Below are 23,578 nucleotides of genomic sequence, written 5' to 3'. Positions count from 1 at the left end.
CATCAGGAAAACAAAGGACAACAAATGCTGGTGAGGCTGTAAGAAAAAGGGGACCCTTATTTACTGTTGGTGGGAGTCCAAACCAGTGGAACCACTGTGGCAATCAATGTAGGGGTTTCTTAAAAAGGAAAAGTAGAATTTCCATAGGACCCATCTGTAACACTCCTTGGCATATACCCCGAAGAATCTGTACCACTGGAGATATTTGCATATCCATGTTCACTGATGCTCTACTCACAGTAGCCAGGAAATGGAACCTGCCTAGATATCACCAACCAATAAATTGATAATGATTGTGATATATATATTTACCCAGGTGTAATCCCTGCAAATACAATATCAACCTTCCAAGCAAATGCACCCACTGGTGCAATAGTGGTGTTACTATTAGGGGCTTAACCAACCACTCTATGTGACTGAATTTGAGGCTCACTTCATGGGAGAGAACTCATGCCTCATATTGTAAACCTGGTCAAAAGCCTATAATTAGAGAGGTAGTATACCCTAAGGTCCATGGACTAATGATGTTGGTCTTAGATTATAGTGTGTTAAATTTTTCATTTGTAAATGGTAATGTGTTTGGTGTTTGTGTCCATAGATTAGGGTTGTTCTTTGTCAGAAAAGTTTTGTTTCCCTCCCTGCCCCCACCCCCACCCCAGAAGGCATGGTTAATGCAAACACTAATAAGTGGTCACTGTGCCGAGAATAAGTCACTATTTTTTTTTTAAAAATATGTATTTATTTATTATTTATAGAGTATCATGCTCACATGTGTGCCTGCACGCCAGAAGAGGGCACCAGATCTCATTATAGATGGTTGTGAGCCACCATGTGGTTGCTGGGAATTGAACTCAGGACCTTTGGATGAACAGACAGTGCTCTTATTCTCCGAGCCATCTCTCCAGCCTGGATAAGTCACCACTGAGTGTTCAGCTCTGAATGGTACATCTATGTCACTCCTTTCAAGTTCCAGTGAACAATGTGGAAGAGGCAACAGAAAACATGTCAGAGCTGGAGGACGGAGAAGAAGAGTGCTGCAAATGATGGCTTTTAGACATGCCACAAAACAGTAGTTACTTGCACAAGACTGGGCCTATCCACACTTAACCGTGGTTAGAGGAAGGGCTCTTGATGTCCACTGAGGGGCTACTGCTGGCCACTGGTTATTGGAAGAAGAAGGTGTCACTTTCTTCAGTGGTGCTAACTGCTCAGAAGTTGGGCATGCGCCCCTAAATAAGCCCCGCCCCACAGCCATGCTTATGGAAGCAAGCATAATAAAGCTCAGTAGGTCATTAAAGAAACAAGTTTAAGGAAAAAAAAAACCATGAAAGTAAGAGGGAACTTGTTGAGGATGAAAGAGGACAATTAGGGGGTGAAAAATAGAATAATGAAAGAAAGATGAAAACCAAAACGTTCTGGTGGGGGTGGCTACTCTATGGGGGAAAGAAACATGTTGACAAGATGGAGTTAAACACATCCGTCACTAAAGATTCATTTATTTACACCGTTTTAAGTGATTTACTCCTTAGAAATAAAATTCCCTCTTCAGAATATTAAGAAAGTACTGCACAATCTCAATTACAGGAGAGTAGGAAACTGTTTATGCAGCAATTAGTTTCGCATAGAGCTTTATCACATACCAACTACTGCAGACGTTGACTAATCCATAGATGCGAGCCTTTCTTCCTGACAGTTTGGTGGGAAGAAATGGAAACAGGAAATGCAGCATGGTCAAACGTCCTAGGGAAAAAAAGAAAGAAAGAAAAGGCATAAAGGAAATTGTTTTATTAGCATGGACATATTAAGTTGAACTGTATAAAATTAACAAGGCTCCAGCTTTTAAAACCTTTGAAAACAGCAATTTCCTGTGCTTCAACCTGATACAGGAAGCCTCTTGGGAGACAGCCCTTTAATGACCTCTTTTTCTTTGACATCCTGCCGATGATGCTAAGGATGCTGGAAGGACCATTTCTTACCAGGTCAGTTGTCTGTCTGCGGCAAGCAAGCAACCTAGCCATTAGTGTGGTGAGGAGATGTCTCTTTGTGGAAGGAGCTCAGGCTTGCTGGCTGCTTGGACCCAAGCTCAGTGTATCTCTCTCCTACAGCAAATCTCTCTGCACACGGTACTGGACTTTCTTCCCTTTGAGACTTGGGGGTGGAGGGCATGGATATAAATATGCTGCTGTTTGTGTTCATTCATGTGCTGTGAGGAAAAAAAAATGGTCTCGACTTTGACCCAGGAAATATTATGGCCTCTAATACCCATGAAAATAACAAAATAATTTCTTAACCTTAAAGTAGGGTAAAAATCAAATCCCAGCGTCAAAAAATAACATAGTACAGGATATACTCAAGATTATAGATACAGGCATTGCATTGTTGTATAGATCTCGCAAGTGATGACCATTTTAGACCAGGGGTCTGAAAAAAAAGTCTTTCCTCTTTAGGAAAAGCCACTTGTCATCTTTCCAACCTTATATTCGGGTCCTTTCACAGGAAGTGAAAGCTTCAGGGAGAAGCAAAAAAACAGCTCATGGCTCCCAGGCTTCCCTCTTGAGTTTCATATCAATTTTCTAGGCAAGGGGCCCTATGCTTTGCAGGCATCCGAATCATTTTATTTTTAAAAGCTCTGAAACTAACACACTGACTACATGAACAGCAGTGACCCAAGGTCATAAACATGGCTGCCGGCTTGCTTTTTGAATGTGGCATTGAGTGGGTCCTTGTCAGCTTTCTTCTTTTCTAGGGTGACCATTGATGAAAACGAAGGGCTTTCCTCCCCCTGACCAACAATGCTGCACTTGTGGAGTTGGCATTTTTATGTAAATCTCTGCTCCTTGATTCATTAAACTCCATTGCCCCTGACATTTCCTTTCTGACCCTTATCGGCCACACACTAGGAAAACATGGAGAAGTAAAGAGGACAAAGAAGGGCAATAAAAGGGTTACAACCAGGAAGTGTGTTGTCACTATGGCCAACAAGGAAATTTAGAAACGGGTGACTAAACACTAGGGACACCCTGTCAGCCTGTCACAGCTGCATTTGTCCAAAGCCTGTCAGCTGCTTAGCACCATTTCAAGGTGTCACATGGAGATACATAGGAAATGACAGTGCTGGAGGCTGCTCGAAGAGCACTCGAAATTTAATAGGCGAGATAGTGCCGTTAAGTGCCTAGACAGCCACAAACATCCGGGCTGGCCCTGCTTAGCTCTCTACTCTGTTTCTTAGAGCACTTGGAATATTTAGTTTATTTCTTTGTGTTCTTGATATATGGCTTCCACTAAGCTGGGATTTGCCATGGATGAAACAGTGTGTCCGTTCCAATTACTCATCGTGGGCTCTTTGGGATTTCACTCACTGTAACAGAAAATCCAAATATATATGTGGACTATGTCTATGCACTATTGTGAACTCCTAGCCACTCAAAACATACTTAGAAGATAATGATAGTAATAATAATAATAATAATAATAAATACAGAAAATTAAATATTTAAAGCTAGCAGCAAGTTTATAGAAAAATTATATGACCTGTTTTCTCAGTGCCGCTACTAACCCATGAATAAAAAGGATCAAATAGGCAAGCAAATTTCTAAAGTACTTAGATGGTTCAAAACTAAAACTGGACCCAAGGAAATTATTTGTACTTCCTTTCCTTAGTCAATATTGGGATCATAAATTCAAAATAGTAAGTAGAACGCAGAACCTTGTCCCCTGGCTTCCGGTTGGATTTCAAGCATGGTGAGACTCTGCTGTCCACACACGAGATGATAACAATCAGGCTGGACCGTGTCCCTGGAGAGCTTTCTCATCTCCAGAGCTAAACAGTGACGCTCAAGGTTGTGACATGCACTGAGCAGAGTCGTTTCAGTGACTCCCCCATCTTCCGTGCTTTACACTGTGCTCTGGGCCACCCTCTGCCAACAGTGTCTTGGCTAGGCTTCTGTTACTGTGATAAAACACGTGCCCAGAAGCAACTTTGGGTGCAAAAGGTTTATTTCGCTTGTGTTTCCACAGCTTATATTTCCACATCATAGTTTATCACTGAAGGAAGTCAGAGCAGGAGCTCAGGGCAGGAACCTGGAGGCAGAAACTGGAGCAGAGACCATGGAGGAGAGCTGCTTATAGGCTTGGTTCCCCTGGCTTGCTCAGTTTGCTTTCTTTCTTTCTTTCTTTCTTTCTCTTTCTTTCTTTCTTTTTAAACATTGTGGTTTTTTAAACATTTCTTTATTTATTTTATGTATATGGGCACACTGTCTTCATGCACACCAGAAAAGGGCACCAGATCTTATTATAGATGGTTGTAAGTCACCATGTGGTCTCTGGGAATTGAATTCGGGACCTTTGGAAGAACAGCCAGTGCTCTTAACCTCCGAGCCATCTCTCTAGCAATTTGTTTTCTTATACATCCGAGTCCACCTACCTGACCTAGAGCAGCATTCCTACAGTGAGCTGAGCTCTCCCACCTTAACTATTATTCAAGAAAATGCCCTACAGACTTGTCTATAAATTGTACAGAGGCATTTTATCTATTAAGATTTCATCTTTCCTGATGATCCCGCCTTGTGCTAGGTTGACATAAAAACTAGCCAGCACAAATGGGATGTTAATAAATGTGATGTAGGCAGAGATTTGCCTAGTGCCCGTAGGCTGGGACATGATCCCTTCCTGTACCTCACGCCAAACCTGCTAGGGAGCACAAATCTAGCCCCTCATCCTAGTCCATCCTGAGCCTGGTCAACCAGCTGCCTACCACTCTGCTTAGATGCATCAGCAGAATCTTCTCGTTGGTGTACAGGTGCACGCACCACTGAACTTTAGCAGGGTTTAGTTTATAGCTTTGTAGTTGTAATAGCTAAGTAATACAATAGTCTCATAGAGCGATAAAAATTAATTACCAGCAAAACAAATGTTTAAAATGCTAGCACGACTCTTTATTAGAATATAGAGTATTTTTTTTTTCAGTACCATGGTTTGGCTTCTGTACAATGCACACCTTCACCCCAAACACATCCCCGTCACTGGGGCTATGCAGGCCAGGGAAGGGTGCACTTAGAGGAGAGGTGTGACGAAGTACAGCGTGGTCAGTGGCAAGATTGTGTCGCCTCTCTTGGCACTGTTGGTGGGCCAGTAATCCTCACACGCATCATCAAGGAGTGAAAGCGTGGCTTCCATGCTCTCCTCACCTGTGGGTTGCATTGGAGCTTCAGGCAGTCCAAGCCCATGGGTACCACTGTCCCTTAGCTCGAAATGTGTAGGAGAAGGGGATCCCAGTGTCTTGAGGCCAGTCTTGTGAGGACCCCGGCACAGCACCTGTAAATGAAAACAGCATGGTAAATGTAGAAATTAGACTTTGAAAGCCGGGAGTTCCACAGCCGTGCCAGAGAATAAAGGCGTCTCTGAAAATGAAGGAGCTATTCCTGATTAGGAACCCTTCTGGCTCAACTGGGCAAACAGTCCCCATGGAGCCTGTGTTTTACTTGGCCCCTGGCTCTTCCTTGTGCCTGGAACACAGCAGAGACTTGCTTAAAGTTTCTCAGTTGGTAAAAAAATAATAATAATAAAATAAAATAAATAATTTAAAAAATGGGACAGCATCAAATTTGCAAGGCAAGAATGAATGGACCGATTCTCACAAAGGAATTAAAAGAAAAAACAAAACAGACAAATGAATCTCGGGAAAATTCTGATATTAGCTAGATGGGCCCCAGGAGCTACGGGCAGGGATGGGAGTTGGTTGGGGTTAGGGTTGGGGCCGTGCTCTAGACTTGGGGAAGCCCTGTATGTTCCTTCAGTGAACTCTGTCTTTTGACTGCTTCCCCAGTCTTTCCTTGACCTGCTTTGCTGGCAGGTGGATCCTCTGGGACTGTCATCAACTGGCTGAGGCTTAAAGGACAATACCCTTCCTGTAAACTCCTGTGCCTTCTGACTTGCCAGCTCTTTTAAACTCAAGCCAGGGAAAATTCTGATTTGAGCCAGTGTATCATTGTTTTTCCTTTGTACTTATACCTTATCCCTGGAGAGCACAATACTGAATCACAGAGACTTTCTTTTATCCTTGGTCATTTTGATTCATACAGCTCTCTGTGGGTCCCAGGAACTCCTGCTCTTCAGCCCATCTCACCATTTAAATTTCATTGATTTCTTCTGTGCCTTAGAGACCATTAAAGAAGTGTGTGTGTGTGTGTGTGTGTGTGTGTGTCCTCTTATATAAAATATCTGCACTCGATCCAACTCTATAATTGGTTCCATGCTTTGCTTTCAATGCATTTGCCGCCTTCTGTCCACTTGAATCTGTAGGTGGGAAATGCCGAGAGAGCTGTTGTTAAAAATGAATCTAACAATCCAAGGATTTTATATTTTGTACAGCTCCATCCCCGAGGTTTTAGACTATCTCTCTATGCCCTCCTATTGGGCGTTTATGTTTGGTAGCCTGTTGGTACTCCACACTAACATACCCACATTTCTTTTCATTATGTCTTCCACCAATGAATCTGCTCTGACTTTACTATTTCTAGTCTTGCATGCTACTACAACACATGTGTAAAATTCTGTAGATTTCCTTAGCTTCTTTTTTTTTTTTCCCCCTCAAAGTCACCAATGTGGATTTCCATTTCTGTTACTCCATGTCACACCCATTACCCCAGAACTGGTTGGTTGCATCTTCTATTATGTTTCTTGTCTTCCCACCAATCTCTCTCCTAGTTGATCCCACATGGCTTCCAGATGCACACATCTATGGTCATGATCCTGCTGGGAAGCTTCCAGTACCTCCTCGTTGCCCACTGAATTAAACACAGACTGCCTCGCCTAGGTTTTGGGATCCTCTACAATGCGTCCCTAATCCATCTTTCCAGTGATGTGTCCTAGGCACTTGCCCAACATCGTAGCCAAACTCAAGCTCCCTCACTGCCCCTTAGGTTCTCTCTCTTTTCTCAGGACGGCCCCTCTACCTAGAATCCCTACCAATAAGAAAATCCCAACCCCGAGGGACTTTCTCCACGTGTACCTTCCCGACCTCCTGAGTGGATTCTCTTTCTTCCTGTGTTGTCTCTTTCACGTCTCTCTGTTGATAGCCTCCTATGGTTTCACCCTCTTGTTTTTTTGTTTTTTGGTTTTTTGGTTTTTTTTTTTACAGATACTTGGGACATCCCTCTACTTCCATGTGTCCCGATTCTACAGGAAGTCTCGCAGAACTAGATGATCTGTTGAGGCTCGCGCTTCATGTCTGCAGATTATTTCCTGAGATCAGTCACTATTGAAGCTCAACACCTACCAGGCTTCTGCTAAGTGCGGTACTTGCTGACCTCGTAATAAATCTTTCAAAATAAGTCTGTTGACAGACCCTCTAAGAATTTCTGATTCCAGACATCTCAACACGATGGCCTATCTATCCTCCAGATGCTACGTCACACGGCTTCTGCTTAGATTCTACACAGATACCCCCTTGTCACTTCTGCCAGCACTATGATGTTCAGTAGCATTGGTCCCAGGCAGGCAGGCTGCACTTCGAGGTGCATGAGGTCCCCTGACTCTCTCAGCTACTAATGGCCTAGTTCTAGATCCCCTTCTCCTTTCCTTTTCTGTAATTCACGGGTGAGTGCTAAAATGTGACAGAGCGGTGCTTGGGTAGAGGTGGGAGGAGCCCAGAGAAAGTCCAAAGGCAGCACGTACCAAGTGGTACCGACGCGCGCACGCATACGCACGCATGCGCTTGAACACCTCTGCAAGCTGCTTCTGTCCCCCTCACTGCCAGGAAGTCTGTCTCTACTCACTCGGCTATTCTTTCTCTTTTCATCCAAACAATTCCGAGTCCGTCTCAGTTCCGGGGATTGTGTGGCCCAGAACAGAGAAAGGAGGTGGAGAAAGCTGAAGAAATGTAAAGGATAAAGCAGTTGCCTCACTCACACTGGAAGGAGGACACTGCAAGAGGAAGGGATCAGGGTGGAAAAACAGAGGAGAGGAAAGGGGTCAGGGAAGGGTTAGCCAAAACTAAGGATACTTGAAAATGCCTTATGGAAACCTACTATTTGGTGAACTTATTTTTAAATATGGCCGTAGGCCGTATTTTTCATCCAAATGATTCCTTAATTTTTTTTCGAAGCTCACCCGAAACAACTGTTTTATGACCGGCCTTTGCTTATTTTATTCTCTGTAGCTCATTTTCTTCAAAGCTTAGCAGTGGGATAGAAAACTCTTTTTCCCTTCTTTGTTGATAAAAGAGCGATGAGGAAGTAGAACAAAACGGAATTGTGATTCTCAACTTGTAGATAGATTTGGTCTTTTCTGAGAAAATGAAATAGAAATTCCATAGATTTCTTTTTGCTGTTTTGTTTAAAATATTTTTGGCGAGGGCATAGGGTCTCACTGCGTAGCTCTGACTGGTCTGGAATTTGCGTTGTAAACCAAGCTAGCCTTGGCCTCACAGAAGTCCACTTGCCTCTGTCTCCTACCAGGCCAAGCCCTCCTGAGAGTCACTTCATCTCAGGGTAGACTTCCCGAGTAAATGGTCCTCCTGAACTGTACTGCAGGGCCATACAGAGTTGCTGTCTGTGTCTATCTTTTCTACTTAAAGGTGCTTCCTAGTGAAAATGATTAAAACAAACAAACAAACAAACCTTTCCAGAGAGTCACGATACGTTGCTAGAGCCCTCTAGCCTGCTCAGCATCTCCCTCACTGGCCTGTGAGACACGTTTACAGACTGATGTGTAGATGCTTTGACTAAAGGTTCTGACGTGTACAGAAGAAACGACTTGAGATGGGGTACAGAGGCTAACACAAAAAGAGTTCAAATGTAAATAGTTCTAGCATGAAAACCATTAAAATTCTGATAGGTGTTCTAAATAAAGAGCAGTTTAGAAACTGGATACACATATACATGGAAAATATACATATATCTCTATGTTCCTGTTTCTCCTACATGGCAACTACCATGTTGTCCCTCATGCAGTATATTTACCATGGCTCCAAAAAAGCTCTGGCTTTGTAGATATGGGGCTTCTGTAAACAGTTCTAGAGATGGAAACCTCCTTGGAGCAAGGGGCTTGGTTCAGTGCAGTCATGCACAGTGCTATAGCTTCTCCCTAGGAACTGAAAACACTGCCATCCATGAGGTTGACACACAGTGCGAAACCTTTATCCTTCCCACTGAAGTCTGAAGACGACGCTTGTGCTGAGTCCTCAGCACCCGAGACAGCAGAAGACACAGAAACATTTACTGGTTCCCATGCATGGAACCAAGGACTTACCAATATCTTCATCTTACAAGTATTTCCAGTAGGTCCTACGCTACAGATCCAAGTCTCTCCCTGTGGCTGCAGGGCTTGAACAAGAGAGGCAATCAGCAGCAATGGATGCTCTGACTTTTGAATACAGATCACATAATACCTGTTGCTGAACCCAAAGGAATGATACTTCCATGAAGAAATATAGAGGTATTATATAGTAATATGGTGCCTTCCCATGAGGAGCTTTCTGTTGGTGAAAGTCGCCTTTCCACTGAAGATCTACAATCTCTCTGGAGATTCATCTGGCTCTGTTAACAGTTCTCCCAAAGAGAACACAAATCTATAGTGACTATCACAGACTGGGAAATGAGCCTAGCTCTGTGCTTCATAACTAATACCTGTATTTCTGCAAATGTCTCTATCAAATGGAAAAGTGCCAGGGATTCTGAGTGAGGGTGAAATAGAACATGCTTCACGGCAGATCTAAATTGATTAATTTGACTTCAAAAAGTCAAAACCCTTTCTAAGCAGAGAGGGGCTTTGTGAGGATGACACAAGTGCTTCAAGCAAGCAGAGGACCAACCCAGACTGGTTGGTCTCCACCATGTTCTCCCTCTAGGGATTCTGGGAATGTTGCTGGCCCAAGTTCTCTTTATATATTCCCAAAATGTGCTCATTATGTCATTACAGGAGTCAAAAGAGCTAATGGCTTTTAGATCCATTTGTAAGTTGTAGTAACTCAAGCTAATTTTAGTTGCCTCTACATATTGCAAAATGATCACATAGTATAAGTTTTCATAGGTGTGAAGGGAAAAAGTGGCTTCAAAGAAGGCATTTGGGCATTGCAGGATGCTTCTGACTTCTGAGGAAGGTTCCATTCAGCCAAAGTCTTTAGTGGGTTGTCTTTTGGCTCCTGCCTGTACTTGATGCTCATGCTCCAGTGTAAAGGGGACAGAGGCATACAATAGCCAAGAGGTCACCTGGCCACTGGGACATCAGTGACAGGGTGAGGCTCGCTCTCATTCTCACCCTATCATCTACACCCAATGAGGAGCTGCTTTTAAAAAAAATCAAAATCTTAAAAAAAAATAATAACAAGCATTGGCAAAATTATGGGGAAGTGTGGGCTTGCCAACTATAGGTAGATATTTTAAATGTACAGCTAAAATGGAAATCAGTAGATTGAATTCAAATAACCAAAAGGAGGATTACCACATAAGCCAAAAGTTATACTTCTAGATATGTCCAAAAAAAGTGAAAGTGGAGTCATCTGCACAGCCGCATTCTTAGCTGCATTACTAACAATTCATGAAAGGTAGAATAAATCCAAACGTGGTATGTACTTACAGTGGAATATTACTTGCTCTTTAAAAGGAAAGAAATGCTGTCTGGAGAGACAGTTTGGCCATTAAAGGCTGGGGCTCACAACCAGAAGGACAAGAAAGGAAACTGTGACATATTTTACAGGAGATGCACTGAGGGTGTTATGCTGTATTGGGTAAACCAGGCATAAAAAGACAAATCCTTTATTACTCCATTGCTGTGAGGTATCTAGACTACCCATAGGTACAGAAAGAAAACTGGTGTTTGCTACACATGCTGGGTATAGAGGACAATAGGGAGATGTCACATGATGGGTACCAGGTATACCCAGTGAATCAGTTCTGGGGGTTGGTTCACAACCATGAACACCCTAAATTATACACTTAAAAATGGTTGCCGTTGTATGTTTATGCTAAAGGGCAAAGGGCTCAGTCCTTTACAGCAAGTCTGCCCACCAGAGCTTGGGCAAGTACAGCTTCAGAGAAGGACCTGGCAAAAAATCCAAAGCACAAGCTCCCTGCCCTGGCTTGTATTTCCCTGGCACTTCCTCTTACAAATATTCCTTGGGCAAATGCTGCAAGAAAAGTCTAGAAGAAAACAGCACTAACGCTGAGCAGAAAAGAGAGCAGATATTATTTAGCTGTGTTATTTTAGACGTGCCATATTCCACTAACAGCTGGCAAGTTTTTAAAGAACAGTTCAAAAGCCGTAGTAGCTCGACGGAGCTTGCAGAGAACACAGAGAAAGGGGAGCACATTCCTGCCGAGTATTAACATAATCATCTCATTTATATTATAACCGAACACCTAAGACGGCTCCCCATTTGACACTTCATGAAACAGGTAGTTAATTAACGTAGGCAAAGCAGCATTTAACCCAGAGTGCTCCTGGCAGGCATCTGGCGAGGTACAAAACGCAGGAAGAAGAAAATAAGGAAGGTGGGGGTAGGGGCAAGTAGAGCCAGAATCTCTTGGAAATGGAAATTAGAGAAAGGCAGTGGCCCTGTGGAGGTTTGTCCAGAGGCCTTGGCACTGTGGACTCACTAGTTCTTCCCAGTGACTTGGTTTATTTTTGGTGCAAGCCATATGGTGTGAGAATAAGCTGCCCATGAGAGTGCATGGTCAGGAAGCACAGGGTGTCTTTTCTCTTGCTTTCTATTGGTTCTATCCTGCGGAATGTTAAGTCTCAGTGGTTCATGGATATGCCGATACCTGGAAAATACAGGAGGTCACAGAAACACTTCGTGATCTCAGTTTATAAATGAGCCAGATGAGACTTGACAGCCTAGGACCATATAGTAGGGGAGGAGGTCCCCCTCGGTCATAGACCTAGGGGAGGGGAATAGGGTGAAAGCAGGAGGGAGGGAAGAACGGGAGGATACAAGTGATGGGATAATAATTGAGTTGTAATCTGAATAAACTAATAAAAAAAGCGATTCACTTGAAAAAAAATTAAATGAGCCAGGGTCAGTAGTAAACCTTGCTCATGGTACTCAGGCTTGTCCTTGGCTGTCAAGTCAGTCTTGTAAGTTAGTCAACTGCATAGTCACTAAGGTCGCCACGCGACGAGGAAAACATGAGGGCTGGCTTGCAGGTCTAGTCTCAAACGCGCAAACTCCGTCCCTTTGTGGCTCAGAAGGGAAAATGCAAGAAGGAATGGCAGGGTGGCAATCTTTTCTGAAACCCATGCTGAACCAGGGGCCTTCAGGGGTGTGTGGGGGGGGGGGGGACTGGGAATCAAATATCAGATTCCTAAGGCAGATTCTCACAGATTTGTCTGCCAAGTCTCCACTTCCTGTCTTTCTTATTGGCTTGTGTCCCAACAGAGCTACTTTGCAAGGACCCAGGCAGTCTGCTCAAGTTAATAATAACAAAGTCCCCTACATGCTGGGTCAGTGCCCTTCTTATGTGCCACCACATTTAACACACATAATGGACTTTGGATATGGTAGGGTTATGTGATCAATGTTTTAAATAAGAAAGGAAAAAACCCAGAAAAATAAAGCATCTTTTTCAAGACCAGCAAGCTATGGAGACTGCATCATAACCCTTGCCACATGGTGAATGGCAGTGTTCTTACCCACCCCTTTGTGTTTCTAATGCTTTGAGCACATCAAGATTTGGAAACACAGAAATGCCTGAAGGAGAAGAAAATGTTTACTCTGCTTGCTGTCTGCCTTCTGCTATAAAATAATAATAATAATAATAATAATAATAATAATAATAATAATAATAATAATAATAAATACCCAAAGACAGCATTCTGATTTTAATCTTCTTGATGGTGAGCTATATGTTTTAAAACCAAGTGATAATTTAAAGTATATTCTGACTATTTGTGCTGGCTGGTTTTAGGTCAACTTGACACAAGTTAAAATCATCTGACGGGAAGGAACCTCAGTTAAGCAAAGGCCTCCATAAGATTGGGCTATGGGCCAGCCTGTAGAGTATTTTCTTAATTAGTCATTGATGGGGAGGGCCTCGTTCATGGTGGGTGGTCCCATCCCTGGGCTGGTTGTCCTAGGATCTATAAGGAAGCAAGCTGACTAGCCTGGTCTACAAAGTGAGTCCAGGACAGCCAGGACTATAAGAGAAACCCTGTCTCAAAGAACAACAACAAAACAAAACAAAAACAAACAAACAAAAAAACAAAAGAAAAGAAAGCAGGCTGAGCAGGCCATGGGGAGCAAGCGTGTAAGCAGCACCCCTCCATGGCCTCTGCATCAATTCCTGCCTCCAGGTTCCTGCCCTGCTTGAGTTCGTGTCCTGACTCCTTCCATGATGAACAATGATGTGAAAGTGTAAGCCAAATAACCCCTTTCCTCCCTAGCTTGCTTGTTGGCCATGGTGTTTCATCGCAGCAATAGAAACTCTAATGAAGACAGTAATCTACATCTGTTTCTGTCCTGGTTTGACCAGTCCCATTTGAAGAGAGTTCTGCACTTGAGCACTGTACAGATGATACCGCCTCTTTAAAGTAAAAAAGATAGCCAGAAAAAAAAAAAAAAAGACAGCCAGACTGCCCAAGAAGCTGTATGGGTTTTTTTTTTCCCCCAATATAGTTATGTTTAGTAAGTTACCGTGCCTTTCGGCCCTTGGTTGTTGGTAAGTATAGCTGCTGAACAAGCACTTACTACACCAGGTGACAATGAAATTCCAACTGAGAGCTGTTCCAAAGCGTGTGCCGCTATGATGGGGAGAGCAGGGCTTCCTCCAGAGGGAATCCTAAAACCGAGGAGCTGTGGGGTGTTGACACACAGAGGCTTCATAAATCAGTGTCAATAATGACAGGTGGCCCTTGAACATAGAAAACAGTTTCTAGAATTATCTAGAGGGGAAAAATTACATTTATCATTGTAAGACTTGTGCATATGTGAAATTTAGTTTTGTGGAGAGGCCAGCCACACCCAATGTTAGGAACATCAGAACAGACCAAAGTGTACAGATTTGTAAGCCTTCCGACTGAGGGCTAGTTTGGCCTTTCATGACTGAGCAGATGAGCTGGGTCTTATGGCCACCATCTTACTCACAACAGCTTTGGTTACGGTTTAGGATTGAGTTATAGAAGATACAGGGCAAACAGCTTAACAAATGGAAAAGGCCATTCCGGATGTTCAGAGATGATTTTTGTTTTGGTTGTTGTGGTTTCCTTGTTTTTGTTTGTTTGTTTGGACATTGTTGTCAGAAGACTGCTGAGTGGAAACGGGGATACAGACAAGGGTTACCAGGGAAACTTATGAGGCCTCCATTCATTCACAGGACCAGAACGGTTGTTCTAGAGAAGAGACCCTAGGAGAGAGCTTTGGGGAGGGACGGAAGAAGGGGAGGGGTACTTTCTAGTAAGGGAGGACTCTGGCAAGGGATGGAAGAGAGGAAGAAGGGTGCTCTCTGGAAGGGGCTCTCATTGTTGACTGATGTTCCTTATAAACGTTCGGGAGAAAGCTTTTTTCTATTTACCACATTAAGCCTGGGACATTTAACCTTCTGAATGATCACATTGAAAGCCACAGGATAGTTTAGTATTTAGACATCATTTGTTCTCCTTCATGTATCTAGAACTGATCTGAGGTAGATGTGGGTCAGTGTGCATGATATATATCAATATAATACTAATCAAACAATAAGCAAATCATCAACACTAAGAGGATGGGAGAAGGAAAGAAGTATGTTCACATGGAGTGTAGGCTCAATTTTCTTAACCAATATATTTTACTAACAACTTAGTGACCGAGCATACGTCACTTATATCCCGACTAACCAAAACAATAGGAAATGAGGATTAATGGACACAATAACAAAACCTTAAGGATGTCAGTTCCGAGGAACGATTCTCCGGGCGTGAGCTGCAGGATTTCTTCTGCTGGAACCCAGGGTAACCAGAACCCAGAACCTCAGCAGGAGCTGGAGCCCTGAAGCCTTCCCTTGAGCGGTTCTCTCTAGGAGCGTCTTGAAGTGCAGTGATGAACAGCCAAATCTATCCCAAGTCTCCAAAAAGCCCCGCCTCCGGTTCTGGCTCATTTATATAGCTCCTCCCAGAGTCTGTTCACAGGATCTTTTCAGCTAGCAACAATTAAGCTTCTGCACGAGGTGGTTGCTCTTCTAGTGAATTAACCTCACCTGTTCTCTCATGAGACTGTTCTGATCCCACACTTGGAAACCTAAAAAACAGGTTTATCTCTCCTTCAATGGAGAACTGGGAAGATGGAAAACCATAGACGAGACCCAGGCGAGGCCCCAGCTCTAAAGAGGCGCGAGGCTTCCACATCCTAAAACTGACTTCGATGAAAAACTATCAAACCGGGCTTCTTACTTTACGTGGCTAGAAAAAATTTTCCTAGCTAGAATGGCTGACATCAGAAGAGTGAGCTGGGTAGAGCCTCATTCAGTACATGAACATAACCCTGGCACACATGCGGTGCGCACACTGTTGTCCAGATGCAGGTATAACGTCTGTGTTCAGGCCTGGACCCACCTAGAAGTCTAGTTCCGTAAGGATCTTGCTGGTCCTGGCATGGTCTTTGTAGTTCTATAGGAGCTGGAAATGCAAAGGGAAACATCTGGGATGACTCTATTGAGAAATCTTTCTCTTCTAATTTTCTGTAAATTTCAATTTAATTATAAGAGCTGGATGCCACCACAGTTCCAGACACCGCCAGGTCCTCCTTAACTGCCATAGTCCTTTATAGTAGTGGCTCTCAAGTGTGATTGCAAATAGTATCATCTGACAGATCCGTTAACGCACTGGTCTGGGTGTGCTGTTTCACCTGGAATCCCTGCTCTCTGGAGACAGGACAAGGCAAAAAGACCCCAACTTCATGGGCTACATAACGAGTTTCAGACGAGCCTGGGCTAAGGCGTGAGTCTTTGTCTCAAAACAACAACAAAACCCTGACTGCACAGCTGTGTCTGATCTCCTCTCCTGCCCCCATTGGAAGTTTATAATTCACCAGGTGTGAGATGGAGCTAATTTGTATTCCTCCCAGTTGGCATTTCTTCTGTTGACCTCAAGAATGACGCTTCCTGTGTTACTTTTTATATTTGTGTTTCCAAAAAGACTAACAGAAATGTATTATTTTTAAAGTTGGCTTACTCCCTAAAGGGAAGAGGAGAGGGCATATATGAAAACTCATCACTTCAAGTGTTTTCCCCAAGAGAGATCTCTTGACCCACACAGCAGGCAAATGGGCTGTCGTTTCTAAGCTCCCATAAAAGATTTTCCCAATAGTATTTGACAAGACTTAATGTCATCTCTGACTTCCAATATGGATCTTCTACATTTACGTAGGTTTATCGTCCAATAAAAATGATTTTTGGATGCAGTAGAATGAAATCAGGACACTCCGGGTTTGGCAAGGCTCCTCACTAATTCCATTTCGCTTGAAGTGAGGGGCTAATTCGGTACAGCTACAGCTAACGGGAGAGAACTACACTTCTAAAGAGCCCAGAAGTGATAGGTGCTCAACAGCATAGTTTAGCATTATGAGGTAACTAAAGACACTTACCTCTTTCACAAACCATTGGCAAAAAGCAGCACATGGATCCCGACATGAATCTCCAACATGAATCCCACAGTCCATCCAAATGGTCTTCTCGGGATTGTTGGATGGTTGGCTGATCTCAAAGGGACATTCAGGCTCCATAACCAAATGATCACTATTATAAGCCACCATGCAAAGCCACCAGGTTTCTATTCCTTACAGTTCCCTTCCTTCCTTCCTTCCATCTGGGGGTCATGGATGGTGGCAAGGATGCTGGTGGAGACAGGTGTTGGGGGGGGGATGAGCCAATGTATTTTGATGCTAATTACAGAGTGCTGTCTCTGTGACCAACCTTTTACTTAATAAAAAGCTATCCCACCTGGACAGGACAAAGGAGATAGGTGGGGCTAGGAGAGAGAGGAATTCTAGAAAGAAAAAAAAAAAAAGACTACCAAGAGGAAAAAGGAGAGAGACCCAAAGTGAAGAGAGGAAGGCTGCCATGGGTTAGATGGAGGAAAAGCACATGGCCAGCATGGATGGCCAGATAAAAAACATGAACAAGTGCATGGGATTATAGATGAAAGGCAGCTTGATAGAGGTTATTGGAAGCAGATGGCATGGGATTGAGACAGGGATCCCATGCCTGAGGCCCTACTGTGGAAAGTAGTTTAGAGGATTGATATCTGCCCTGCCCCAGGTTAACTAAGGCTATTTTAAAATATAACAAGTGTCTGTGTTTTGATTGATTGCTAGCTGGGCCTACAGAATATACAGATAATTTTTTAAAACAATAGACAGGGACCAATGTGTGTTCCTTTCTTCTGTTACCTTGTCCTCCTGTCCATTGCCTTGGTGACTGTTCTCAGGCCTGGGCACCGATTCCTCAGCACAACCATCCAAAGAATCACTCCCCCCCACCCCCACGCTAAATTAATCCTATGGTTGCAAATAAAAGCAAAGTATACGGTGGCTCTTAAACTTTATTGCGCACAGACTCATCTGACAGACCTGTTTCAGCACTGTTGCTGGGTGTGGTGTCACATGCCTCAAATCCCAGCACTCTGGAGAAAGATAGAGGCAAAGAGGCGTCAAGTTCAAGTCAACTGCCCCACCAGCTGAAAGCGCACATACGTCCTGTGCATTAACAGGCTTTATACATAGCTCACCCAGAAGCTCAGCGAAGCGTATCAGCTGAGATGTTCAAGAATCAAACTATTTTTAAATGAGTCAAATCTTCACGTAAACTTCCTGAAACTGAATAGATCAAAGTCCACACCCCAGTACCGTGCTTGTTAAATTCTCCAGTTACCCCTCCACCCATAGACATCCGGGCCTTCTTCTTTCGCTGTCCATTTGTTATTCCTGAACATCAAGTCAGCAGCTCTCCAGGATGAGCTCTGCTTTCTTCCCACAGGCAGATGGGGATCACCCTGACAGCTGTGGGCTCTCTCTGGTGGAGGAGGGACTCTCAACAGTTCCAGGCTGTCACAGCATAGGGCACAGTGCACACTCTTACACAATGCTATCAGTGTCACCTGCAAGTGGTTGGCAAAAGAAGCTTGCATGGACAACAGAATTATCAAGGTTAGGCAGGTTAGAACACAGGTGTCTGGGCACTAGGCATGCCTCCAAGAGTCTCTGCTATCAGAGACACAATGAGACCTGGGAATGTGTGCTTGTAATACGTTCTCGGATGCTGCTGATGGTGGGGAACTAAGGATCTCTCTTTTAAGACCACTGTTTTCTCAGGTATAGTTGCACAGGCCTATATTCTGAACTGTTCATGAGAATCTATCTCACGTAAAAAAAATAACGAAAAGATATGGGGATGTTGCTCAGTGGTAGACAGCTTGCTTAGTGTGTATGGGATTGTTCCTCAGTTTCCTGTGTGACAGAAAAGGGGGGAGGGAAGAAGAGGAGGAGAGAGAGTAGAAAGACCCCTGTTATAGTGCAGTCTTCAACCGTGGCCATGTGTTGGATGACCTCGGAGTGTTCAAAGCCTGTGCTGTCCTGTCTTAGAACAATCAGGCCACCATCTCTCTGGGAGGGATGAAGACAGCGGGTTAATTGGCCGTACCCCACAGTCAGGATAGAAACTCTCTGACCCAGACCTGAAAGCTTAGAGATTCTGGCCCTGTGGAAGAGTGACAGACCCCAGACACTTTTTTAAAACCACATGACATGCAAAAGGGTAGGAGAACTGGGCCTTAACTCCCTCTTTGGTTATGCAATTGCCTGGTTATGTGACCTTGACCTTGCATAAGTCACCTTACCTCTCCTATGAGTTTGTTTCCTCCATGGTAAAGTGAAAAAAATAATAAGTGAAGGTTTTATGTGTTTTAAAAACATTTTTAGGAGGCGGTGGGGGGGTATGTGTTCTCTTTTTAAAATAAAACATTTGAACTAACAAGATGGCTCTGCCAGAAAGACACTTGCCCCCAACTCTGACAACCGGAGTTTGAGCTCCAGAATTGACATAGTGGAAGAGGAGAAGCCGCTTCTACACATCATTCTCTGACCCCACATATAAGAAGGAAGGGGAGGAGAGAGGAGAGGAAGGAGGGGAGGAGGGAGGGGAGGAGGGAGGGAAGGAGAGAGGGGAAGGGAGGAGGGAAAAAAAGAAGAGAAGAGAGGCAAAAAGAAAAGAAAAGAAGGGAAGAAAAACGACCACCACCAACAACAACAGAGAGCAGAAGAGATGAAAGTGAGCCTCGGCTAATGAGTCTGTATCGGGGCGATCCACTCATGGGTTTTCCTACGTTTGGGTCCTGTCTTGCCTCAGAACCCCAGCTTTGTAAAGAAGGCATACCCAATAGCCCAGTTAAGGGTGGAAAAGGCAAAGACTTGTACACTGCATTTTGCACTCTTCCTGCAGTTCTGACAGAGCCTCCGGGTACTGTGAAGTCTGATGGGTCAGGTTCTGCCAGTCAGGTCAGGCTCAGCCTGTGCACTCACCTTCAGTAGTCCGTGGGCTGGGTCTCAGAGGTCATTCCCAGGAAATGCTGTGTCAGCACTTCTACATACTTCTCGCTGACCCGGCTCATCCACGGACAGATCGAAAACAACCTGAAGGACCGTGCTGTCACTAGGCGGATTGCTCGATTGCCTCCAATTGAGATCACTGATGTTTCACTAAGACACTGAACTCTGCTCTCGACTGCAAAGGCCATGAGACAGCCAAAACAGAAAACTAAAGTCATGATTTATTACCTCCCCTCTTTTAGTTCCTTTCAAGACTGCCTGGGCCACCGATTCTTAGGACACCCACATCTGACTTATAGAAGTACGTTTTTGAGAATGAACATTTTTTTTAAATAATCTATCAGTGACACTTCAGAGACTGCGTACTGTGCCCGTCCTTCACACAGACGGCAGAATTAGCCCTTGTGTGCCAACAACAAGGACAGTGATTTTAGGCCAGGCTAGTTTTGTGGGATCTTCTTTCCTCCTTAGGCGCCTAAGAGTTCTGGTTGGACGTTCTTTGTGTCCTAGATGCTCATCTGGCTTGGTCCCTAGTATAGCAACACGGGGGGGGGGGGGGGGAACTACAGAGCCTTGAAGAAGTGTGTGTGGTGGCGGTAGCAGTGGTGGTGCCTTAGGTCATTTGAATCCCTGCGTCACAGAGGGAATAATGGTGTCCGGGAGTGACGATTCTTGAGACTGAACTGTGGTGAGGTTGTGAGCCTGAGCACTGCAGTTCCCTTTAGCTTCCTGATTGGTGATGCCAATCCACCATGAGGTGATACAGTTGAGGTGGGTGGCCCTCCCCAAAGACTAACACATACTGTTTGGACTTTCAGCTTTCTAAACTGTGAGTTAATTAAACTCCCTTTCTTTATAAAGTTCACCTGCTTTGGGCATTTCATTACAGTAGAATGAAAAGTAGACTTTCACACCAATAGCATCCTTCGTTAATATTGTAAGATTTGACAACACCCATGGATGCCCTTCCCAGAATCTGCTTCCTGAAGCTTCTAAGCCAGGCCCATGGTAATAATTTTGATTAAACTTAATAGGCCTGAATAGATGCTGATTTAATTATAGATCACATATATTTAGCTTGGAAGGAATCTTATACTGTGGCCAATAAATCTATAACTGGGCCTCCATAAGAGGAAATGCAGTGAAAAATGAAGACCTATGGAGGTAGCCATCGGTCTTAGCACTCAAGACGCCTAAATTTCTATATAGTTGACATTGGACAATCCAGAATTACAGGAAATAATAGTTAACTAAAGAAAACAAATTATTTTTTAAATTTGAATCTTATATGACATGCAGACTATGGAGAAAGATTGCTAATACATTAATCAATACTTAATGAAAGGCAGTTTCAATTCGGTCCACTACAAAAGAATAGTATTTAATGACACAGGTAATAAACATCTGTGGTGGGCAGAGTAGGACGCAGATAGCTTAAATCTCAGTAAAGCTATGAATAACAGCAAATGGAAGTGGCAGGTATATAAACTTTACTGCCTATCAGTGATAATGCAGCCATCTTTATTTATTATCATCACAGTGCCTTAAGGTAAGCACTGTTATTCCAGTTTCACAGAGGAAGAAACCAAGAATTAAAGAGGTTAAATGTCCTTATCAAGGTCACATGGCCAGCAAGTATACAAGCCAGGTGTGGTCCTGTCATGGAAACCAGATGTCTTTATTACTCTTACTGTTACTATGATACATACATACATACATACATACATACATACATACATTCATACATACAGAGAGAGACACAAAACTCTGACAAAAGCAAATTTATGGGAGAAAGGACTTATTTTGGTTCACAGTTTGAAGTACATTCTACCATGGTAACAGAAAAGTAGCCTGCTACACTATGTCCAAAAAAGAGAGTGACCGGCTTGTGCTCAGCTAGCTTCCTGTTTCTTGTAGTCCAGGAGCCAAACCTGGTAACTTCCTTTAGGGTGGACCCCCTCCACCTCAATAAACCCAGTCAAGACAGCTGTCCCAGGCATACCCAGAGGCTGACCCAATCTAAATTACCTCTCACAGGTGTGCCGGAGGCCATCCTTCTGGGTGGTTCTGGATCCCATGGAGTTGATAACACTAACCACCACACCAGGTCATCGGGTTTTCATGGCTTACAGCATCTCATTATGAGCCATAGAGCTGACAGTTCATTGCGGTGATGTTTACAGAGGAAAGTGTGAATTCGTTTTTTAGGTTCGGAAAAGTTTTTCTGGAAAAATAATGCTGCATCTTCAAATGCAGAGAATATAAATTGGTAAAGCCTGTTTGGAAGGCAATTTGCATGCTTAAATACAACTTTTGGATGTGTGCATCTTTTAATCCATCGACTCTAGTTTTAGACGTTTATACCTTTTTTTAAAAAAGTTGTGTGTGGCACCACATAGACATACACACAGAAGCTAATTTTTCGCTATCTACTTTTGGAAGCCACAAAGCATCTTCAGAGAATTACAAATACTTCTGTGCAGAAGGCTTTTCCTTCAAAGAACTACTGTGGAGCCCCCTCCTCCCACCGCCACCCCCACCCTCACCCCTACCATCCAGCATGAAAAAGCTGTATTTTCAGCTAAGCAGAACTCGCTGAGAAACCTTCTCTCCTTATGTCTCACACTCCCACAGGAACCTGCCCTATGCTGCTCAAATCTGCTAAGGACATGGCGAACCCCAAGAAGTGTTAATTATGGTTCACATTCACACCAGGCTCACAGGGCTGCTCCCTTTCTCTTTCCTTTGCCTTACTAATTTCTCTTTTTGTTTCATTTTACCAGGTTTTGTAGTTTCCACGCTGGTGCTAATGGTGGAAAAGGAGATGTTTGGGAATTCCTTCAATTTAGCATACAGGCAAATCCTCACCTCACAGTTTGAGCCAATCTGGTTTGGGGAATATTAATATTCACAGTAAGCCGTCCCCGATATAACCTAAAGCAGGCTGTGACCTCCAGCAACACCATCCTGCATGCCGTGTGTCCTCCCCCACCTCCCCCAAGGGATGGTATCTGTCATAGGAATAGGCCTCATGGCTTCTCTGTGGACTGACAACCTCTTGTCTGTGCCATGCTGAGGATCTGGAATGGAAAGAAAAGACATAAAATAGTGAAAACATGAGGACTTCCTGAAGAATAGAAGGTTGATTTAAAAGATTGCAGAGGGGCTGGACAGATGGCTATATGGTTAGAAGCTTTTAATTCTCTTACAAAAGACCAGAGTTCAGTTGCCTACACTCATGTCAGATAGCTCAGAATTGCCTTGTAACTCCGCTGTTGGGCAACTGACACCCTCTTATGGCATCAGTGAGAACTTAGGCCTGTGTGCATGTGCACGCACATACACACACACACACACACACATACACACACAAAATTTAGAAATAAATAAATTGTCAAAGGTCACAGAAGGCAGTGCATACAGGATTTGAAGTCCCAAAGCCACTGTTGAAGTAATAACTTTGTGATCTACCTGCTGTCACACCTTGGGAAACTCTTCAGCCATTGGGAGACACAATTTTCTTTGTCTACAGAGTGAGGACGATCGTGTCAAGCTTTCAGGAAGGCTAGAACAACTCACTAAGGCATTGGAGATAAAAAGTGCTTGTGAGTTTGTAAAAGATGTAATAACTAAGATTTACTGAGCTGAAACTTTTTATGAGACAGACACTATTCTAAGTAATTTAAACCTCATTTACACCTCTCTAAAATATTGAGATAGCTTTCTCTTTATCTCTATTTCAGAGATGAAGAAACCAGATCACAGGGAAAGTGGTACTGGACCCCAACCCAGGCAAGCTGTCTGAAGAACCTCCAATATTAGCCACCATGTAAATGCACGGTAAGAACTAATCCCTATGGAGCAGTTACAGCCAATGACCACACACTGGGACAGCATCACCAAAGCCATGTAGGATTCACTCCCAGTGTTGTGTACTCTATAGGATTTGACAGACAATTGCTATTACATATAAACCAGTCTAGTATCATACAGAACAATGTTAGTGTCCTAACCATTCTCTGGGTTCTGCTCATCCATCCCTTTCATTTTTCAAACCCTTGCTAATTA

The 23,578-nt window shown here is 43.6% G+C and overlaps 1 protein-coding gene across 1 annotated transcript; it reads right to left on the bottom strand.

The window, feature by feature from the left end:
• Window positions 1-5,029: 5,029 nt before the first annotated feature.
• Window positions 5,030-19,635, bottom strand: CPO (carboxypeptidase O). The gene is given in 10 exon segments (XM_084779537.1): window positions 5,030-5,250; window positions 5,252-5,313; window positions 6,211-6,288; window positions 6,291-6,294; window positions 11,595-11,627; window positions 11,629-11,735; window positions 13,631-13,775; window positions 16,553-16,666; window positions 19,484-19,488; window positions 19,491-19,635. Coding segments are annotated over 10 exon segments (828 nt in total). The 5' UTR covers window positions 19,573-19,635; the 3' UTR covers window positions 5,030-5,052.
• Window positions 19,636-23,578: the final 3,943 nt, after the last annotated feature.

Source organism: Acomys minous, assembly GCF_964271855.1.
Source record: "Acomys minous genome assembly, chromosome: 4".
Classification (NCBI taxonomy): domain Eukaryota; kingdom Metazoa; phylum Chordata; class Mammalia; order Rodentia; family Muridae; genus Acomys; species Acomys minous.
Note: the sequence above shows the minus strand (reverse complement) of the source record. Positions and strands in the feature narration are given on the sequence as shown.